This window comes from Ursus arctos, unplaced genomic scaffold (assembly GCF_023065955.2).
Source record: "Ursus arctos isolate Adak ecotype North America unplaced genomic scaffold, UrsArc2.0 scaffold_6, whole genome shotgun sequence".
In the NCBI taxonomy this organism is placed as follows: domain Eukaryota; kingdom Metazoa; phylum Chordata; class Mammalia; order Carnivora; family Ursidae; genus Ursus; species Ursus arctos.
The window spans coordinates 36249462-36272306 of record NW_026623078.1 but is presented as its reverse complement, the minus strand read 5'-3'; the positions used below and the strand labels follow the sequence as shown (position 1 = coordinate 36272306).

General features: G+C 41.1%; 1 protein-coding gene and 1 long non-coding RNA gene across 2 annotated transcripts; both read right to left on the bottom strand.

The window, feature by feature from the left end:
• Positions 1 to 653: 653 nt before the first annotated feature.
• FABP5 (fatty acid binding protein 5) lies at positions 654 to 5088 on the bottom strand. The gene is made up of 4 exons (XM_026495832.4): positions 4926 to 5088; positions 1945 to 2117; positions 1471 to 1572; positions 654 to 905 (listed from the first exon to the last, which is right to left on the bottom strand). The coding sequence occupies exons 1-4, from the start codon at positions 5002 to 5004 to the stop codon at positions 852 to 854; spliced, it is 408 nt and encodes a 135-aa protein (XP_026351617.1). The 5' UTR covers positions 5005 to 5088; the 3' UTR covers positions 654 to 851.
• A 1758-nt stretch (positions 5089 to 6846) lies between these two features.
• Positions 6847 to 21941, bottom strand: LOC130542868 (uncharacterized). The gene is made up of 3 exons (XR_008957736.1): positions 21060 to 21941; positions 7721 to 7894; positions 6847 to 7091 (listed from the first exon to the last, which is right to left on the bottom strand). It is a non-coding gene; the product is annotated as an uncharacterized LOC130542868 (long non-coding RNA).
• Between the last annotated feature and the right edge of the window lie 904 nt (positions 21942 to 22845).

Sequence of the window (22845 nt, the reverse complement as noted above, 5' to 3'; positions counted from 1 at the left end):
GTCTACAAGCTACTTCTCCAAATGTGAACTGTAGATGTTTGTATTTGGGTTTGAGAAGCAGAACAGGTGTGCACTAGAATTCTAGTTATTCTTTATATATGCACACAGTTAGTATTTTAGAGCTGTATTACTTCTACGGCTTTTGTTAAGGAACCCACTCTGCTCTTCCAAAGCTGGTGTTTCTCCTCACAGTGAGGGCAATGATTTAACCTTGTGTCCAGATATGTCTGAACCCCTGGAACACGTTCTGGCACATGGTAGGTCCTCAGAAAGTTAATTAAAGGAATTTAGGGCTGCAGAATTCCTGAACAGTTATAAGTGTGCTATTAAAAGTATGATCATTGGTCAACGATGGTAATTTAACTTTTACTCTGATATTTAAATAATAAAGTTCATGTAGCTCTTTTTTAATGAGAATAGTCTTTTGCCAGAAATGTAAGATTCTTGAGTTGATACAGAGTTCAAATAGTGTAGGGCAAGCTTAAATGATTGGTAGTGCATTTGCCACAGAAGGAGCTCTACACATAAATTACTAAAATATAATCTCAATATAGTACCCTCAAGTCTACCCCAGAATTTATTCAATTCATACTTATTAAAATTCACCACTAATTTCCAAGGAAGCTAAAAAAAAAAAGCATACAACACTGGCGTAGCACAAACACATTTATTTACTAACCAAAGGGATGATCCTAATTAAATCAACACTTTGAAATAGTTGCATGTAAAATGTTTGTGATAAAGATAATTGAACACAGTAATGAAAAAAAAAAGCAGTATGGAGATTTGCTCATTGAACTGAGCTCGTTCATCCTCACAGCTAATTCCTCCCCAAAATGATGATGGAATTTTTACTCTACTTTTTCATAGACCCGAGTACAGGTGACATTGTTCATGACGCATTCCTAGAAGAAAGGACGATATTAAAGAATTAGGTTAGTCTTGCATCGCAGAGCAATGGTAGTAGTTAAATACTAGGATCAGCATTCTACAAAACTTTGTAATCTACTTCATAGATGGAGAAAATGAATTTTAGAATGCCTGGGTTTGAAAAGCTAGAACCTGTTATTTTGCTTATAATGCATGTATGCTTTACTGCAAACTAAAGTATTGATTTGCAAAATGTCAAGTATTCATTTGATCTTGGCAAATGTTGTTCCTTATTTTAAAGAAGTGGGCAGATGTATGCCCATGAGGGGAGTTCGGTGGCTTGCCCAGGATTTTACTGTAATGCGGCAGTGAGCATGGACTAAACCCAGCTCCAGGTACATCCTCTTCCACATCATCTCACATCTCTGCCCCCACAAAAGGCTTTCTTCTTTATTAGTGTTCTAGTGTTTACCTTGTTATTTTGCAATTCTTTCCTACCCAAACCTAGTTCTCATGTTCATGATCAGTGATATTGAACAGTTACATGAACTCTGAATGCAAACAAGAAGCCTAATAAAACATAAGAAGTTTGGCACTTACCACCACTAATTTCCCATTTTCCAATTTTCTTGTTATTGTGCTTTCCTTCCCATCCCATTCCTGATGTTGAACCAATGCACCGTCTGTGAAGTTGCAGACAGTCTGCAAAAATACACTTTTTAGTCTTCCAAGGTATGTTTACCAGAGAGATACCATGGCTTATAACTTCCTTAATCAACATTTTTTCATCTTTTCCTTTCTGGGTCCACTTCATTAACCCATACTGATTTTATTAATAATATAGTTTGTGCTTTTCAATCTAAACTCCCATATAAGAGACATTTATTCTCTCTCATGTTCCTTAAACTATTTTTTCAAAATAGACTAAGTTATGAAGCTGGTATTTTCACTAATTGGTCAAACTCAATTCATAAAATAATTTTACTTTCATTAAGTTCTGCCTATAAACACTAAGAATATTAACACAATCTATCATTCTATAAGCCTTCACGATTTTGTTAAATTATGACTGACCTGAGTTTTTCTGCCATCAGCTGTAGTTTCTTCAAACTTCTCTCCCAGGTTACATGAAAACTGTGTTGTTTTCAAAGTGCTCTCAGTTTTTATGGTGAGGTTTTTGCCATCAGAAGAGATGATACAATCTGGTTTGGCCATTGAACCCACTTTTCGAAGAGCCATTCCCACTCCTACAGAATGTTTTATCAAGTTAAGTAACAGGAAGACCAAAGCTATAGTTTACAAAATAAATGCAGTAATTCAATTGCAGTTACTGTGTTGTACATGTTTTCACTTATTCACTTCTCAATAACAAATGTAAACACATATCCAGCGCTTACCATGTGCCAGCACTTAACATATAATAAGCAATGGAAGCCTTGCAACAACTGTTTGAGAGGTGGATAGCACTGTTCCCATTTTACCAGATGAGAACAGGAGGCACTGAAGTAACTTACCCAAGCTCATTCAGCTAGGAAGTGATGGAGCTGGAACCAACAGAGCAGGCAGTTTGGCTCCAAATATTAAGCTCTTGGCCACCGTGCTATGCTGGCCTTCAGAAAGTTAGGGAAGAAATCTGGACTTCCAAAATGGATTTACTCAATTCTGCCAAACACTGTATTATATGACTGTAGCACACAGTCTGACACATACAAAGCTCTTGATAAGTATCTGATTAATAACTACACAAAATCCAAATCAGTTCTGTTCAAATAGCACGGTGTTTTAAGACTTAACTACACAGGGGCGCCTGGGTGGCACAGCGGTTAAGCGTCTGCCTTCGGCTCAGGGCGTGATCCCTGAGTTCTGGGATCGAGCCCCACATCAGGCTCCTCCACTATGAGCCTGCTTCTTCCTCTCCCACTCCCCCTGCTTGTGTTCCCTCTCTCGCTGGCTGTCTCTATCTCTGTCGAATAAAAAAAAAAAAAAAAAGACTTAACTTACACAATCGTGATGCTAATAAATAGGGAAAATTTTATCCTCAAAAACATTTCAGAGCTGTGTAACTCAATTACTATATTGATATCATATTTAATTTATAATCTATGTGTTTCTCCCTAATGTTAACATTATAAGGAAACTTAGATCTAGGCCAAATTCTGGTTTCACAGATGAGACTACAACCTAAGCAGAATAACTGGCTTGATGATAAAAACTCAGCTAGGCTTGCAATGTCCTCTTGGTGCCTTCTCTTTTGTCAGTGTGGAGGCTGGTGTCTCGTGTTGTTAGATGAGTCATTAATTCTCACTTTGGACAAATACAGGGCTCTGCTCTTCCCACACCTTGATTGCTCTCTAATGAATTCAGCCTTGGCAACTTTCATGACTCTAGAACCCTGGAAATAAACCACCCAATGAACACGTTCACTTTCAAAGGGCAGAGAAACAGCATTCTTTATTTGGTCCTCACACAAGTGAACACACACCAACATCTCTTGGATAGGAGTGCAGTAATTGGCTTTTTCCAGAGTTATCTTGATCTAGATTTATAGTGCCAAAAAGAAAAAGACTGCATTCTACTTTTACTCACAGAATCATAAATACACTCACGATTCACCACAGAACCAGCCTTCACCTGTCATTGTCTCGGATAAAGGCTAATGAAGGAGGTTTTCTTAAGTGCACAGGGACTAGGTTTCAGTAGAGGGTCTGTCTCCGTAGTAACTTCTGCACCAGAAAGCAATTATGTTAACCTTTGTGGGATGGGCAGCTTCCAAAGCACCCTCAGGGTCCCAGAGTTGTCTTAGGGCTAGACGCCCCTTTTCAGAGAAGATCCATGCTACAGTACTCCATCCCACTTCCTAGTGGCCTGTGACAAAGGTCCACTTTTGTTTGCTAATCCACCCAATGTGTCAACCGGCATATAGTCGTTGTCGCTGGCTTAGAAAAGGACAGTAAGAGAATCAAGCACAATTTGAGAGGGAGAACTGGAATCTCCCTACAGAGACTCCCACTGCCTAGAAAGGCTTTAAGCAGTCAGGGGCCTTCTGCGGGGCCTTCTGCGGGGCCACACCCATCTGGCATGCAGTTGGAAAGCAGCCGCAGGAGGGCTCTGCAGTTTCTGATGCGGTTTTCCAATAAAACCCACTCCCTGCCTCTAGGCCCCTCACCCTCGAGACGCAGAGGGCAGGGCAGCAGCGCGTGGCCATCCGTGGGCCCAGCAGGCCCCACAGTTGCCCTCGGAGAGGCCACCTGCCCACCGCGGCGCGCAGGGCGGGCAGTGCCAGCAGAAGGTCGGCGTCGCCCGCGCCACGCCTCTGAGCGCCGCTCTGCGGCCCCGGAGGCGAGGATAACCGACGCTCCACCCGGAGCCGCTCCAAACCAAAGGGCCCGGTTCGCTCCGTGAAGGCGGGCAGAGGGCCTGCGGGTTGGGGGAGAGGCGGCCAAGGGCAGAACGAAAGCCGAAGCTGTAGCCCCACTCAGACCTTCTAAAGGGTTTCTGCTGGAAACCGCGCCCCGTGGAGAAGAGGGGACCCGGACGCCATCTAGGAACAAAAGATGAGGCAATGCGGGAGCAAGGTGGGAAAGAAGGAGTGGGTGCGGCCACGATGGGGCGAGCGGGAGAGGCAGGATGGCAGGATGGCGGCAGGAGCAGGGAAGATGAGCGGTAGGAAAAGAAAAAGAGGGAAAGTTACGGGGGCTGTCTGAAGGGGGTCGAAAGAAGTGAAGCTTGGGGTGGGAGGAAGAGGAGCGCGCTAAGGACAGGAAGCAGTGCGGGCGGCTGCCGCGTGCGCTAGGGAAAACTAGAAGAGAGCTGGGTGGCCCACGAGACGGAACATCCCAGAATCCGCAGGCAGGCGGTAAGCGCTCGCCGCTCTCCCGGCGGCTTGGCCACGTGCTGGTGGGGGTGGAGGGTGGGGGCTGGGGGATGGATGGGGGTACAGGGGTTTGGGGTGGACAGCCGAGCATACCCCGCCGCTGAGCTCAGCACGCTGAAGGCGACCTAGGAACAGACACCCACTCGCCACGTTACAGGCGCCGCCTTGCCGGGAGCCTCACCTACTTCCTTCATGTATTCGTCAAAGCCTTTGCTCTCCACTAAGCGCCATCTTCCTACCAGCTGCTGAATGGTGGCCATGGTGGGCGCGGGCGGGCGGGCTCAGCGAGCAGAGCAGAGTGGGGCGTCAGGAGCGTGGCTTGCGACCTGCCGGCTCCCGTGGCTGCTTTATAAAAGCGGCGCGCGACGGGCGGCTCCGAGAGGCCAATGAGAGACGCGCCTCGCCCGGCCACCGCCCCGCCCCCCCGCACGCCCCCAGGGCCTCTTTCCCTGGGTCGCGAGGCGCGAACCCGTTCCACCTGCCCGGGGACGGAGGGAGGTTGGGGGGCTCCCCCCCCCCGCGCTTCCTGCAAGCGGGGACTCGCCCGGCGCGCCCCACGCCGCCCCGGACGCCAGCGCCTGCACGTTCCACCGCCTCCGCCGAGCGGGGAAGCCGGAGGGGCCCCTGGGGAGCCGGGCCCCTGGGGAGCCCGGCCCCAGCTCTCCAGCGCCCCACCGTTTTACCTCCAAGCCGCCACTTTTTCCTTCGAAATACCCCCAATGAGTGGACTAGCCCTTGTTGGGCTTGGGGGCAGGAATGGATTGATCGGTGGTGGTTTGACTGATTGATAAACTTTTTTGCCTCCTTCATCTCTGCTTCTAGTTAGTGGGCTAACCCACACCCCATACCTTCCTGAGAGAACCTGTTCTCCCCACCTTCAGGACACCCCCCACCTCTCTCTAAACTCCCTCCTCCACTCCTGCCCAATTGGGGCCTCAGGGCGAGTATATACGTGATTTGAGTTAGATGGTTTTATCAGAAGGTGCAGGGTAGGGGAAGGTTTCAGTTGCCAAACTAAAACTCCTTAAGAAGTTTCAGGTTAAGGGACTGTCATTGCTCTTAAATGTACCTATCAAGAATGTGTTATTGGTTTACATTCCTAGTTGAGTGAGCCCTTCATAGTATCTTCTCAGACTCCAGCGCTTTCCTCTTTGCCTTTAATTATAATAATACCCTGTGTTTGTTGTGTAGAATATTATACTTTTCAAAGTGTACTTGTCACAGTACCTTACCAGGTGATCCCCAGTCCCTGTGGGAGTGAGTTGGGGTGAGGTAAGAAAGTTGGCACATGGAGAGGCCAGCTGCCTTGATGGAGAGAAGGACCATCTACTGAGCATCTGCTTGTGCTAGATGCTGTGCTTTCTGCACACTTTCTATCCCTTAACTCCGAGCCCCGCTAGATTTTTGCTAGTGTTGTTCCAATTTTTGGAAAGAGGACATAAGGCAGGGAATGTTTGCAAAGTGGTAGAACCAGAATCCCTGTCCAGTCCTCCCTTCAGACCTTGTGAAACAGGACCACACCTGGCTGTGGCTGGCTCACTGTACTCAGGGAGCTAAGAGTAGAGGCTTCAGGCTCCTGAACCACAGCAAGACACTGCTTCATGTTCCATCCTCAACAAACTGAAACCTGAGGATGGTCATTTCCCATCATGCCTCAGGACATTTACTCCCCTGCACTGTATCTTTTTAATTTCAAATTCCTGCCCTAATTTGAGGGTCACCCAGTTTTTCTTGTGGTACCAATTTAATACTGAGTGACTCAGGCCACGTAGTTGTGCCATTAAGAGCCCAGATGTCTCACACTTGAGGCTCTACTGCTGAGAAAATGTTCAAGGTCTGAAGGCTGCTAAGTATGCCATTTGCTCAGTGATGCAAGTGCTGGCTTCTAGACACTTAGGACAGCCTGCTGCCCCTGCCTCCTAAAGAGGCACTCCTGTGTGTTTGGACTTGCATACTTCGTGTGCTGATTCAACATGATTTATCCGTGTTTGTATAGAACACGGTCAGAATAGCCGGGACTCCGTGCTGGAATACTAATTTTTAGATGATTGTAATCAACCATGTCACAGAAATATCAAAAGGGAAATGGCACTATGGTACTAAATACAGAAGTACTTAAGAAATAGTTTTTAAACCAGAGGTGTTACTAGAAGTTAACTTTTAAACATACTCTTTGATGTAATGAGTGGAAATAATCCTTTTGTGGTTAACACACACCAAGAAACAACAGAAAGATAGAGGCCAAAATACCTGCTAGAGTCTCTCCTGGAACAAAGATGAAGGGCATGGTGATGGCTTTGCTACTGTGGGCATCACACTTCATCCCTTGTTCTCTGGTACTTCTCATCTGTGAAATATATATATATATATATATATATGGAAGTATATATGAGTATATATGTCTATATGAGATATATGAGTATATATGTCTATATGAGAAGCATACACACACACATATATATGTGTGTGTATATATATATACACACATATATATATGGAAAGAGATTGGAGTAGATTATTTCTTATGTCTCTCAAGCCCTGAATTCAGATTCCCTTCCTTTCTTAAAAATAATGGGAATGGATTTCAAGTTCTGAAAATCATGAAGAACTTCCTTAACCTGCTAACAGAAGTTCTGTTCTAGGCTACTTAACTTGAACCTAATATGAAATGTAAAAACCAAAAATGTTGTAAAAACGAATCTGATTAAAATCTTTGTATGACTTTACGGGCTGGTTGAGTATCTCTTCATTGGAAAAAGGGAGAATTATTACTTGATTGAGATTAATTATGTTGTAATACAGGGACAAGGAAAAATAGTTTTATTCTAAACCTGTCCTTACAAATTTAGATGATCATGCTGGTCATTAGTTTTAGCAGCGGTACAGAGACAATGTAGGCGTTACACCTTCCCTTCATGCTGGAGGATAATGACACTTATTCATATAGATGAAAATGGTTGAAGAATCAAAACTCACCAGCGATTCTCCCCCTGCGCAGCTCTAGAAAACCACCATTTGTAAGACAGATGCAATTTTACTTAATATCTTCAGAAACTCAGCTTTCTCATCAGTGAAATTAAGGAGGATAAGAATTACAGCAAATGATTTCTTAGGTCCCTTTCAGCTTATCTCCTGTCGTAGTTCATGGCCCTGAAAAATATACTCAAAATTACTCTATTTCCACCTAGTGGTAAAGCGGAGTATTTCTCTTCACTTTTCTTTGATGAATGTTCGTAGTTGGTCAGCTTCATATTCCACAAACTCACACGTAAGTTTGGTGTGTATTGTGTAATTTTATTTAAAAGACAACTTCCTAGTTACAGTTTGTGTAGATAAATGTGCCTTCCTCAAAGCTGACTGTAGTACGTAATCATTTCCTAAGGACTGCCAGCGTTGGTGGCTGGGAAGTATGCAGCTGGTAGACCACGTTAATTCAGTCATTGGAGAGAGTATACAAAGCAATCCATGGTCAAACAACGGAGGCTTTTCCTAGTACATGTGCAGATTAAGCAAAAAAGGAGGCGGGGGAGGGCAAAGTGAACCCTATAAAGCAATACCTCTCAAAATTTGCAAACAAATTACCTGGGGATCTTGTTAAAATGCAGATTCAGTAGTTTCCATAGCAGGGCACAAGATCATGCATTTCTAACACACTCCCAGGTGAAGCTAGTGTTACTGGTTTGTGAACAATACTTTGAATAGCAAGGCTGTAATGTAGGAACTTGAGTATGGCTTTGACACATCAGGGTGACGTTCACTTCCCTGAATAAGGATGTCTGATTATATCCCCATAAAAATATAAAAAATATATAGAAAAGACAGGAAACTGAACAAACTCACTCAGAAAGTTATCTTACTCAACATTTGGACTTTTTTCTAATTAACCTGAGGCAGCTGTTTTTCTATTTTTCTATTCACCAGAAAGTGTGACAGAAGACTTCAAATGGGGTAGGGAGGGTGGATAATACGTTATTTTAAATCTAGTTTCTCTCTTAAATCTTATAACCAGTTTTTTTTTTTTACCCTGATTCTGCCACATCTTGCTCACTCATGAGCTTAAAACCAGATCTTCCTTAAGAAAAGTCTGATTTGGAATCCGTTCCAAAAGAAAATCCTAGTCAGTGGATAGAGCATGGGTCTGCATCTTGTCAGTTGTCTGTAGCAGTGAAACTTCCCGGATGAGAGTAAGGTCAGGAAGCTACGCAGCTTCAGCCACACCCTGAAGTTTTAAATCCTTCGGTGCATCCAGCCACAACAAGCCACCTCATCAATGGAAGGTGGTTTTCTTTTGTTTTGGGTAATAAGATTATTTCTCATTAAAGCATTTATAAAAAGGGAGTTATTTTATGAATTTTGTCCCTTTACTTAAAGCAGTTTGATTCCTCCCCAACATGTCTCCAAATGGATAGCCATTAAAACTTTCCAGTTGCTGGGGCACCTGGGTGGCTCAGTCGGTTAAGCAGCTGCCTTCATCTTAGGCCATGATCTCAAGGTCCTGGGATTGAGCCCTGCACTGGGCTCCCTGCTCAGCGGGGAGCCTGCTTCTCCCTCTCTTCCGTGCTCGCTATCTCTCTCTCTCTCAAATAATAAGTAAAATCTTTAAAAACAACAACTTTCCAGTTGCCTAAATAATTCATCACAAGTATGTGCTTGATAAATTAACTGAAAGTGAGAATAGAGAGAAAATGAGATATTGCAAAAGCTGCAATAAAAGTTATAATTTTAAAAAGTTACAATAAAGGTTGTTGGTTTTAAATAAGGCAGAGGATATAATGGCTCATCTCAGTATAAGATCAATCCATTTCTCTTGCTTACATAGGTCTTCCGACTGTCCAGATTTATATATTATTGGGTATTACATTTGTCATTAGCTCATGGCAACAGACTGCAGAAATATGTAGCCCTCTCATGCCTCATGCGGGTGGTATTCAAAGTGTTCCAGGCCTAAAGCAACATGTAAGGGGGCATCTTGAAACGGAGCAGGAAGAGACTTGTCAAGCCACCCCCAATAAGCACAAAATGTTAGTAAAAACACTGTGCTTACCAGGCAACAGAATCTCAAATCAAATCCCCTAGCAATGTCAACCTCCTCAAGCCCACCTCCAACACAACAAAATTGCCACTCCCAATATATATTATATTATGGACAAAGTCTGGAGCTGGCCCAGCTCCCTGCACACAGACAATTTCGTAAAGGGTACCTCTGCCCTTTAAAAATTGCAAAAGCAAAAATCCTCCAAATAGACTTTTTCCAGTGGAAGAGGCCAAATTCTTTTCCTGCAGATTATACTTTCCCATTTTTCAGTCTCACTTTCCATGTGATTTCTGTGATTTAAGGCTTTTTTCTCCCCAGACTCTAACACCATTTGATCATTTCTCTTTATTAATATTTACCCATAAGCCTAGATTTTTAAAGTCAAATCTACAAAACCACAGGGTTGCTACCTTCTAAGCTGTTTACCCTGATGGGTCAGGCCCGCTGCTTCCCTTCATCTGTACTAGCTTTTAAGAAGAACCATCAGAATTTAGTAACCTACCTAAATCTGACCAAAGACACTCTCAATCCTAACTCCCATCCTCTTTACTTGGTGGTGGGAAGAGCTGCTCTACATCCCTCAGAGACATGCACAGCATTACAGAAACAGCATCGAGCCGATTCTGTGCCCTCCTCTAAAGGAGCCAAGAGGCAGGGTGGATCCCTTTGTTCATCCACCTGTAAACACCATAGGACACTTTTTGTTCCCTGGCTCACTTCTGCACTGACCACACTTAAAGATATAAATTCAACGGCATGTAGTGAAAGGTTTATTTTGCTTTCATGCATTTCCCCGTGCTGTCCTGCCTCTTCTATTCCTGCATTCCTCCTTTTACAGCAAGAGTTTCTCAATTCAGTGACTTACAAATCAACAAATAATGAGAAACCAATCTGAGTTTCCAATGAACCATATTCTACTTTCTGGGTTGGCTAAACACCGTGATTTCATACAGGACTGGAAGGCCAGGTGGGTATTAGCACCGAGGGCAACCATGATCTTGGTTTGGGTCTAATTTAGAAGGTGGGATAAAGAATACTTGTGCTAGAAATATCAAATTTTGTCACCTATTTTGCAACCTCAAAATTTATACTTAAACCCTCAGGACAAAGCCGGGGTTCCTCATGGCCGTTCTGCATTGATAGGCTAGCAGAACCGGGTGCACTGGTTTTTTGCATCGCCAGGATACGGTGTTGTCCTGGTGCAATTACGAATAGTGCTCTCTTTCACTCCAAGTATCTCAGATTGTTGGGTGAAGAGTTGTGAGATTTAATTCCTACTGAGGAGGCAGCTCCAAAGGCTAAATCTCAAGTACCGCATTATCATGGCACTCTAGTATCATCTAATGGAAAAACCTGATGTTTGCTTTACAGGAGGGAAAAAGTGCTATAGGGCCATAGTCAATCTTTCCCTACTCACACGGCATCATGCAAATATGTCATGTGTGGACTGCTCTGCTTACCCACACGTGAAGGACCAGCAGAGCTGTTGACACAAGAGAGACTGCTTTGATTCAAGTCAGACTACAATTTTAGACCACGTAATAATTATGTGGAATGACTTTTAGCCCTTGTCTTCAAGGAGTTTGTTAACCTAAGTTTACCCCAGCTAAGGAACTGGTTTTTTGTGGGTTTTTGGTGTTTTTTTTTTGGTCATTTAACCAACACTTATTAAAAATCCTGTTTTAGTTCAGCACATTCTGGAAATTCCCAGGTATTAAAGGTCTTTGAAAATGTCAGATAAATTCATTTTATCTTTATAATATTAAGTGAATTTTCCAGGAAGATACCACACCGTCCTTTCGGTGGGGAGGGGATACATAGTCCTATTGCTTGCAAGTATATCCTGGAAACTCCAGTGCTTCGTTTGTTTCCACAGGTCATCTTTTTGGCAGGAACCAATTGGGTGTACTAAATGGATACAGCCTGTTTAAAATGAATGTGCCAAATGCCACAAAGCCACCATCGAATCAGCAGATTAGAAAGATCTTGTCTGAGAAATACTGGGTTGGAGACCGTGGTGCAACCCTCATCACTACCCAGCTCGCCCTGTGTTTTAAAGTGAGTTCCTCACCATGAACTTGGGAATAAACTGACACTTGGCTGTCCCCAAGGGTGTGGCTCATGCTGAGATAAATGAAAATAAAATCTGCCAGTGTACAAGTCAAAACAGGGATTCTGGACCACCCTAGCCAGATTGGTAAGGACCAGAAAATGCTGCTGTGCCCCCTTTCTCATGACACTGATATGCTCTTCAGAGAGAAGAGACTCAGAAGCAAAGCTTAACGATTTTACCACTCATGCTCCGACGCCCTTATCTTTCAGTAGAAACTATATGTGGTTCCTGGGGGAAGCATTTGGCTCTGTTGTTGTATTTGTTGCACGTCATGCAAAGTAGTAAAAACTCTAGTCAGTCAAAAAAGCCAACCCCCCCCAAAAAAACCCAAAACAACCCACCCCCCCAAAAAAACCCAAAAAATCTGACAGAGGTATCATAATGAATCCTCTTAGAAGCTGCAGACACAAACCAGTCTTGGAAAGAACCCCTTAAACTGAAATATATCCTGAAACTCTCTTTTCTTCTACTACTCTAAAATAGTACCAGCTTCCAGAAACAGGAAAGAATGTCATTTACAAGTATCCCTTTGAATGTTACTTACTATATGAAGGTTATTTATGACATTTACTACATGAAAAAAAGTGTTGCTTTAATTGACTGCCTTTCCATTGTATTGTAGTTTTGCATTTTGGTTGGCATAACAGTTCCTGATGTATATTTACCGAAACAAAACTTTGATTCCATTATGGAACAGAAAATCATAACTATCCTATATTTCACTTGAAAGCAGGCAGGGATATAAATCATAATTAAAATTAAAATCATTTCAGAATTCAACAAACCTTTCATTTGTCACTTTCCAATAAACATGAATAGTGACACTAAATCTTGTGAAAAATCTAACAGGTTTCCTTTTGCTTTAACCTTTACTGAGCTAGAAGCTGCAGCCTCTCATTCCATGGGGCAAGGCTCTAGTTCTTTCTCACACACTGATCTTTCTCAGCCCAAAGCCTTACGTCCTCAGTGCTCCTAGGGAACCTGCCTAGTTCAAGTCACTAGCACTTACTTATTCAGAAGTAGAACTTGATCTCTGGTGCCCACACCCAAGTTGTATAATTTTTAATTGCACATTTTGGCTGTAGTTCCCGGTCAGACCTGATCTTGGCCCAATTAGCTGTCGCTTGAGCATACATATTATTAGCAAATCCTTTAAAGTTATATAGTTTCATTTCTGGATATGCATTTGTGACTTGGATTCAGAACTAAAGAGGAATCTTAAAATCCTACAGTTCGGAGGAATTATAGAGGTCTTCTACTTCAACTAAAGCCTATTAAGTTTCTCTCAACACAAATAAAACCAGTCTCTACTTAAATCCCTCTGGTGATAGAGGCCTCGCTTCCTCCCCAAGAAGCCCTTTCTATGTTCTTATAGTTCTGATTGGGAGAAAGCCATAATCTCTATTGTGCTGAAATCTGCTTCCAGTAATTTCTAGCTATTGGTCTTGGCTTGACCCTCTGAAATAACAGAATGTTTGCTCCCTTATTCTTCCATAGGTTTATAAGGCCTATAACTATTTGATGATGATATTTCATCTGCATACCTCAATGTACTGAGAGAACTATAAATAAAACTCTTTAAGTATGTACGTGTGTGTATGTATATGTATATGTGTATTTGTGTGTGCACATTTTTGTGTGTGCAGATAGATATATATATATAGAGAGAGAGAGAGAAGGAGAAGGAGAGAAAGAGACAAAGAAGGAGAGAAAGAGAAAAGGAGGGAGAGGTATGAGTTATAGCAAAAATATTAGCGAAAAAGAAGAATAATTCCATTTTCAATTTTGAGTAAGCTCACAGGCTAGGATGGACCAAATAATGATTTGAAGTTGTTTAGCAGGGCTATTACAAAACATTCTGAAAAAGAATCATTTTTCCTCAATGTAATTAGAATATTTGCATAATCTAACTGAATCTGGTGCCTGAATAAAGTCTTTTCAGAATAAGAAATAACATAATCCCAAATCATAGGATTACCAAGAATGCCAAATATAGTCTGTAATTATTTAAGCATTTAAAAAATACTGTATAGGGAGGAATATTAAAATGAAAAATAAGGCAAGAGGATTGGCCTAAAAATTAAATTATTTATACTAATCGTATTTGGCCTACGAATTGATGATTACAGCAATGCTAGTGTATGGATTTTAGCAACAGAGAAGTTAACACTATAATTAATTGTGCATTTGCTTGGCCTCCACCTTTGTTCCTCAGGAAAACCATATATCATGACAATATGTGTCATACAAACAGACGGACACAGTTTGCTCACTATCTAAACTGTAACAAGGACTTTTAGGTTCTTTAGTTAAACCTCTTCAAAAAACTGTCACAATCTCTGTAGCCTCGATGTCCTGTGTCTTCACTTAAACTAAAAAAGATTATCTTAAAAAGATTATTTAAGCATTGAGTTAGAGCAGGTTTTGTCTCTCTCATAACTACCCTTCAATACTTTAAGATATGCCAGGCAAAGAAACAGTAGCATCACTCACAAAACAATCATTTTATTAAGTATACAAGAACAGTGGCCTAGGATGTAGGAGACCCTCTTTCTAGAACTTACTCTGCTACAAACTAACTGTATCAACTTAGATTTGTGTTTTCTCACTGTAAAATGAGAAGAGAGTCAATCTAGTTGCAAGGACATATATATAAATTTCATATCTTTAACAATCTAGAAAGAAAGCTGCTTTGACAATAACAACAAAAGACCCGAATTGTGTCTTTTCATCATTTGTCATTTAACTTAAGGGTATAATATAATGGTTAAAAATTAAATTTTATGCTAGTGACTGTTTTCAGACTCAGACTCCTGGGCAAATATCATAATATAAGCTTTATTCTTACTACCCAGCCCCCTTCTGCCCAACAAGATCTTGCTGAAGGGGGCGTTATAAGTAGAGAGATGAAGAGTTCCTGCAGTCAAGGAAACTGCCAGGGAGAAATTTTCAGTGATTGGCCCGGGAGGGTGGGGGGAGAAGGGGTGGTTATTCACATGAGATCCACAGTAACAGCTCTCTCTCACACACACACACACACACACACACACACACACACAAAGTCAGCTTTAAATATCTACTAAGTGCAAAATAAGTTTCAGGTATCTTTAACTTTACTATTCAGATATAAATAAGTTTCAGATTGAACGATTCCAGTCAAATAAGACTTTTCTACCCTTTCTTTTTCCTTTCTTCCCCAATTCTACAGCAGCCAGAGTAGCCTCTCAGAGGCAGGCGGATAGTTGAGAAGTCTCCACCTTGCCCTGACGGAGGTTTTCCAATCTGCTCAGAAGCTGAGGGACAGGAGAAAGCTGTTCTCTCCTGAACAAGGAGGAGGCCCCTCTTGAAACCTACCAGTCACACCTGTATGGACTTACACCTGTGAAAATGTACAAGAGACACCCTCTTCCGCCCATACTTCATCCTTCTTCTTTAACCCCACTCTTGTTTTCCTTTTTTTTTTTTTCCTCACCAACCAAGGATTTCTATTATTTCTTGAAAAAATTGTCAGGGTCTATGCTAAATCTTTATCTAAATCAATTAAGTCAACTGGATGCCACTGAAAGCAAAAGGCATGAAGACAGCATGAGTAGATTTGAACATGAACACCTCCCTTCTAGGTTACTGGGTGTGTTTATTTTTTTTACTATCACCAGACACTTGATGATTGCATCATTTTGCACATGACTCCATGGGCTGAAGAAAAGGTATTGAAGAACATTGATGATGTATTGGAAATTAGTGACCATTCATATAATTAAAAAAAAAAGACAATCAAGATGTTGGGAATGGACTTTGTGGTTAAAGAAACTTTGGGTACTGGAAATACCACAGAGATTAAGCCTCTCTTAATCTTTCATTTATATTTCAGAGATGACATCTCCCTTTCTTCTTTGCCTACTTAAGGTGTATGAGGCAAGGAGGGGAGGTTCTCTTTGAAGACTACAAGTTTAACTTGCTTGTTCAGTTTCTCCTTACCATCAGCAAGACAAAAATTATAGATGCATATCCATTACTTACAAATAAATTCAAGAATGTGATTCTCTTTTCTTCTCCACACCATCTCCAAAGTCTCACTCAGCTTTTCAAAGACAAGTTAAAATAATAGACATTTCATTTTGCAAATTTATTTCTGGAATTGTTCCTGGCCCCAGGATCATTTAAGGTAAATGATCATCTCTCACGGGTTTTCTCTTAACTGAGTAAAAAGTTGGTATAGTTTATAAGAATTTCCAAAATAAGATTATTGGGATTTATAAGGAACTTTAATAAAAGGTTTTGACCTACTTAAAAGGAATGCGTCAGAAGTTTTAGGTATCTGTGGTCAGTTTAATGCTATCTTCTATAGTAATGTATTGCAAAAGTTCTGATATCTTCAGAACTTTCATCTAAACACTATGATAAGCATAAGATACATTAGGAAGACCTCAGTGTTCATCTTAGCACAATGTCCAGGCTTAACGCCTCACCCTCTGAATGGCTTACTTTGACATTGCTCTTTTCAGGCCAATGAATCAGCAACTATTTACTAAGATGATTTTAAAATCGTTACTCATACATGAGATCATCATACTGGTACCCTGCCATATGTTATTAAATTGTCTCAGTTCACAGCATATACTTTCAGCTAGAATGTGAACAGTTACAGCTAGGGAGTAGGTCACTATGACAAGAGACCGAGAAAACAGCTTAGTTACCTGGGGTAGAATATATAAAATCCCTATGCTGCATTTGGACAAGGATGATGCTTCCTCTGAGCTCCCAACCTCACTAACCAACATCAAACATGAGGACTAAAATGTAGGAATCCTCATTCATAGCTGGTAAGATTGTAAATTAGTACAACCACTTTGGAAATGTGTTTGGAATTATCTACTGAAGTCGAACGTTTATACCAAGACACATGCGCAAAACACATGGTAACGATATTTGTAATAGCCCCCATAGAGAAATAACGCAGGTTTTCATGAACAGCAGACTGGATTTTTAGTGTGGTGTATTCATACAATGGAACAGCAATCAGCAATGAAAATGAAACTACAGCTACTTGCAAGCACTCGGATGAAATTTCTTAAACATAATGTTGAGCGAAAGAATCCGCACAGGTTAAAAACTTGAATATTCTACTTATAAAAACTTTCAAAAATAGGTAAAACTAATCTATGGTGTTAGAAGCCAAGACAATGATTTCTTTGGGCAAGGAGGAAGGAGGAGCCATTGGGAAGGGCATGAGGGGGCTTCAGAGTACTGGCAAAGTTTTCTACCTGGAAGATGATTACATGGGTGAGTTCATGTTGTCGTATTTTATCAACCTGTACACATAGATTTGTGCATTTGTCTCTGTCTAGTGTTAGGCTTTAATTAGGGATGCTTAGTTTTAAAAGGAAGATGAAAGTGTTAGTGAAATATCTGTGAAATATCTTAAGTGTCTCAGGGAAAAGATAGTCAATGGTTCAATAACATTCTACATACATTACTAATACTAGCTTATAAAAGAGTCTCTTAAATTATTTTAATTATTTAGGGGATGTCTAACTTGGAAGTTTTTACTCTGTCAATTTTAACCTGTCAGCTCAGTACAGCTAGAGTTGGTTGAAGTTGGCTACTAAGGAAGTGGATTTTGAGGGGGTCGCACAATAACTTCTGATCTTCTACATGACAAGGTCACCCTAACAACCACAAAGGTGAGATGTAACTAAGAAATATGTGCAGGCTCCTTTTGGAGACTAGTTGTATGATCTTGAGCAAGTCACTTCCTTTCTCTGTTTCCTTATCCTTAGAGGAGAATCATAACACCCATTTAAATGGGAACCAGAGTACATATGTATGCATGGATGGATGTATTTTTAAATGAGACGTATTTAGTTAATGGTAACTATTATTATGAATAGAAAAGTCTAACTTGTTTGATAACAAATTAAATAAACTGAACCGATATAAAATGTAAGTTCTCAAGGTTTCTATTACATGTTAATACGTTCTGGGCACCTGGGTGGCTCAGCTGGTTACACAACTGCCTTCAGATCAGGTCATGATCTCAGGGTCCTGGGATCAAGCCCTGCGTTGGGCTCCCTGATCAGCAGACAGTCTGCTTCTCTCTCTCTCTCTCTGATCTCCCTCTCCCTCTCCCTCTGTGATCTCTCTCGCTCCCACTCTCTCTCAAATAAATTAATTAAATATTTAAATAAATAAATAAATAAAACCGGTCCAAAAGTACAGTCCTGATCCCAGCAAATAACTGGTCTGTTACAAAATGTCTGGAGCAGGTCATCTCTGTGGTTCCAGATACTTTCTCCAGAATCTAAGCTAACCAATGTGCCCCTAAGACTTACTTAGTTCTATGGTTTAGCTAGTGTCCCCAACATGAGGACTTCAGGCCTCCATCAATGACTTTAACTTGAATGTTTATCATAGAATGCCTCTAGGAAAAGGGTAGAGTGGAAAAGAAGACAGGACATGAGCACTGGAAGAGCAAAAATAACATCATTGTTAACATAAACAGGGGCAAAGGAAGAAAATATATAATTCCTGCCTATTCGCAGAATCCCTTGAAAGGAACATGTAGATTAGGAATTTGGTACGTGATATGTCATAGGGAAACTTGTACATCAGCTGTACAACCAGCGGGCCACAGCCTAAACATTAATATCTGAAAGTTTTAGTTTCCGGTCTATAAAATGGATATAAATTAGAACTTTTAAATTCTTTTTTAAAAAAATATTTGATTTATTTATTTGAGAGAGAGAGAGTGAGAGACAGAGCATGAGCAGGGAGGAGAGGGAGAAGCAGACTCCCTGCTGAGCAGGGAGCCCAACACGGGGCTCCATCCCAGGACCCTGGGATCATGACCTGCGCTGAAGGCAGACGCTTAACCAACAGAGCCACCCAGGAGCCCTGACCTTTTAAATTCTTCTTTGAAGTAAAATTAATGATTTAATTCTTTGATTGTTAAAAAAAGCTTTTATCAGTTTCTCTGTTGTTTGTTTTTTACATGTGCAAAAAGTAGTCTGAAACTACTTGTAAGAGGTGGGGAGTTAGTGAAATTAATACAGACCACTCTCCCTTCTGTGAGCCCAAAGTCTGCTTAAAATCATGCCGGTTGTCTTTGGGGCTTTGAAATCATTTTCTATTACAACCACAGATCTTTATAGGTAAAAAAAAAAAAAAAAGACTTTTTCAAGAGCTTAGTCTGGCCTAATAGCCAGAAAGGCAAAGAACGACTGTCCTCATCTTATCTGTCTTTGAAACTTCCTCTGAAAAAAATTTTTTGACCTAAAAGTATTGATAGTGACATAATTTAATTAAGCATGTGTGAAACTGCAGTGTTCCAGAATCTGAAATTGATATAATTAAAGTGAAATGCAAAGTGTGCACCTCTGATACCATTTTTTTAATGTCACACTCCATCACTTCTGTTTAATATCAAATCACAAGAGATATTTTTCATCTGTTAATTGCATTTTACATGCCCTTCAGCATTGGCCTTGAAGCAATTAAATTTGAGAAAAATTATTGAAGCAAGGAGTAAGGTCCAAAATAATCAAGTTCACTAAAGTTGTTTTCATTTAGTAATGTCTCTAGCAGATAAATTACCATTCATAGTTTCATTCTACTACAGATTTTTACTCTCAAAAATACTTAGATTAAAAGCTGAGGATTCTAGAGAAAGATTTTTATTTTCAGAATATTTGTGAAAATAGAGCAAAAAGTAAGCTGCTTATTTCTATGTGTTATAGAAATTATTCTTTATGTTGAGTATACATTATTAGCAAACAGTAACAATGAAATTATAATTTATCAATTTTCGTTATCCTCCATCTATGTGTCTCATGAGCTACAAAGTATTCTTGGCAGTGTTATGGCTCAGGTATTCCCTGTAGACAACACAGAGGACTGAGAATCTGACTTCTAGTCAGTAAGAAACCTAACCCATGACATTTTTGAATATTGGGTTCAATCATATGAAATTACCCTATTTGTAGTTAAAAATTGTCAAATCCAGGCGATTTCACATAATAGAATCAAATAGCTGATGGGTTTTGAATACAGGCCCTTGGTGTCCCTGGAAATATCTTTCTCCATTAAACTGATATGAACATATATTTTGGAATTATTATGTATTTATTTATTTATTTATTTATTTATTTATTTATTGTGTAATTATTATTTACTATTCTCTATCTTTCCCCTATCCATTTACTTCTTTATCCTTCCAGTGGACAGCTTCTATTCTATCATCCCAGTTGAGACTTCTCTCTCCAAAGTCACTGACAGTGGTTTAGGAAATTGCAAAATCCAAAAACCTTTCCTATCACCTCAGCCTGTCTACAGTCTTGGCCAATTTGATCACTCTCTCCTTTCCAAGTGTTTCTTCTTTGGTGTCCATGTCACTGTATTACTTGTTTCTTAACTTTCCTTTCTAAATTTTTCTTTTTTCCTTTCATCACCCAAATGAAGGCATTCTATCAGTCTCAACTTTTATCCTTTTTCTTGCTCAACAGATTTATACTTTGACCTTAATCTTCCTCACCCAGATAGAATGAGCTCTTTTTCTGCTTTCTGGCCACCAGAATATACACACTCAACTGCACTCTCCTTTCCTCTTACTCAATAAAAACGTGCCCTTTCTCCTCGATTAGCGATCTCTCCTTGTGCAATCACCTGCCTTCCAACTATCCCAGGGACACCGATGCCTTAGCTTATCCTTTGTCCTACACCCTCAGCCCCTTCCTAGAGGCTCTTTCCTCTCAGAATATAAACTTGCTTGATTTTCTCCTATGACATAAAGAAAAAAATCTCTTGACCCTATACCACCTTTTAGCTACTGCCCTATATCTTGTTTTTTCATTCACAATCCCACTTAAATATTCTAAATTGTTTTAGTCTTTGTCTCTCTATAACTTTTATTACCTAATGTCTTAGGTTGGGCAACTCCAGAAGGTGGCTCTGATGAGAATTTGATGGGAGTGGCTTATTTGGGAGACAATCTCAGCCAGGGGGATGGTGAAGTGACTTAGAGAAGGAAAAGCGTCGAGGTAGGATGTGTCAATGCATAGGGTACTACTGTGGGAAACTGAGATTTGAATCTCACCGAGGAGATTTGAGAAACTATGCAGAACACATCCCAGAGTTTTCCCCTTTGGAGGTGGGAATCCTGGGGTACTTACCAATCAACTCTCATCCCGGATCCCTGAGGGTTGCTCCTGGTGACATTGACTCTCTAGCCCTTCTGGCCAGCTCCAAGACAAAGCTGGGCTCCTGCTGGCCAGGGGGCAGAAGGTGGCAGGTGTTTGCAGTAGGAGGTAATCAGCAGGTATGGGAATGGCGAATGCCAAAGGATATGGGAGGAGCAGCACCTGTGTCTACTACACCCACTGTAATTAGCCTCCAGCTTTTGCCACTTCATTTTATGGTGAGGAGCCAATGATCTCATAATTGCCAAACCTGATGAAATTTCTTTTGTTCTCGTCCTTGCCCTCTCCATATGCAGCATTTGGGGCTTCCGTCATCATCCTCCTAGATATTTTCCTTTTCTTGACTTTTAAGAAGCCACTCTTCCTTGCTTCTTCCACCTCTATACCAATTTTACCTCCTCATCAGCTGTCTCTTCTCCGAGTGTTGATGCTCCACAGGGCTCTGCTTTGGAGTTCTCCTTGTGCACGCTATTCCTTAAGCATCCCTTCTAATTCCATGACTCTCGCAGCCACTCATACGATGTTGACTTCTGAATCCGCATGTCCAGCCTAGACTCTTCTCCAGAGGTCACAGCCATGCATCAGATTGTATCCCATGCTTCTGCTCCCCCGAGGGTCTGATCATCTTAGCCTGAGTATTGAAAGTACTCAATCCCGGCACTCACAAAACAGAGGAATTACCTTCCCTTAAAAACGCATGTTCTTCCTCTTATGTTCCTTCTCAGCTAATCAGTAACACAATAGAGAACCTGGGAGTCCCTCGAGTCTTTCCCTTTCGCCTTACTCTTCACATCCGAATGGGGACCAGGCGCTGCCGATTTTGCCTTCTAAATGCTCTCCAGTTCACTCACACCTCTTTCTCTTCAGCCCAGCTCATTCTCTCTCCTTAATCATGTTTTGCCTCTAACCTCTTACCTCATCACTCAGGAACCTTCACCCTGATGCTGGAATGGTGTTTCAAAAACACGAATCTGGTCAGTTGCTTAGAGGAAAAGCCCAAATACCTTACTATGATATGAAGGGCTCCATGAGTTAGCCCTTGCTGGCCTCTCCAGCCTTATGATTCACCGTTTCTTCTCCCCACCCTCCATGTTCTCTAATCATTACAATTCCCAAGTTGTTCCATAGAATTGCAAATCTCCACGTGTTGATTTGTTTAACTAATATTTCTACATAGCACATAGCGTGCTATGTAATTAAAGAATTTTACAAATATTGAATTATTGAATCCTCATAACAACCCTATGATGTATGTACTACTATTATCCTCACTTTACGGATGAGGAAATTGAGGCCCATGAAGTGATTTGGCCAAAGTCACATAGCTAGTAAGTTTGTAGCCAGGATTCAAAACCACGCAGTCGGACTTCAAAGTCATCTTCATTAACCCCCCCCCCCCCCAATGATCTAGATTTGTGAACCTTATCTCTCTGTGCCTGGAAAAATCCTCACCCACTTCCAGGGTCCTTGTCTATCAAATCTTTCTTGGCCCTTCACTAGTTTGATAGACTTGACCTCTCTCCTCCTTTGAACCGCCTCTGTAGTAAGTACAAACATACTTACACTTACTTCTGTATGTGTCTCTTTTTAGTATAACTCCTTGACTGACTCTCTTTGACTAGTTCCTGTAGTTTTCTCTGACTCCAAATGTTGAACGTTCCAAGATTTTCATTTTAATTTAGGCTTTGAGCTCTTTTTCTATCTGCACTCCTTCTCTTGGTGATTTCATCTACTTCAGTCTGCAAACACCATCTGTACA

What these genes read in the sequence shown, in the direction of transcription:
- FABP5 (XM_026495832.4), bottom strand. Translation starts at nt 5,004, where the DNA reads ATGGCCACCATTCAGCAGCTGGTAGGAAGATGGCGCTTAGTGGAGAGC. An exon ending in CTGATGGCAGAAAAACTCAG is followed by an intron (nt 1,573 to 1,944) that starts GTCAGTCATAAT and finishes GTATTTTTGCAG; the next exon opens with ACTGTCTGCAACTTCACAGA. An exon ending in AAAATGGGAAATTAGTGGTG is followed by an intron (nt 906 to 1,470) that starts GTAAGTGCCAAA and finishes CCTTTCTTCTAG; the next exon opens with GAATGCGTCATGAACAATGT.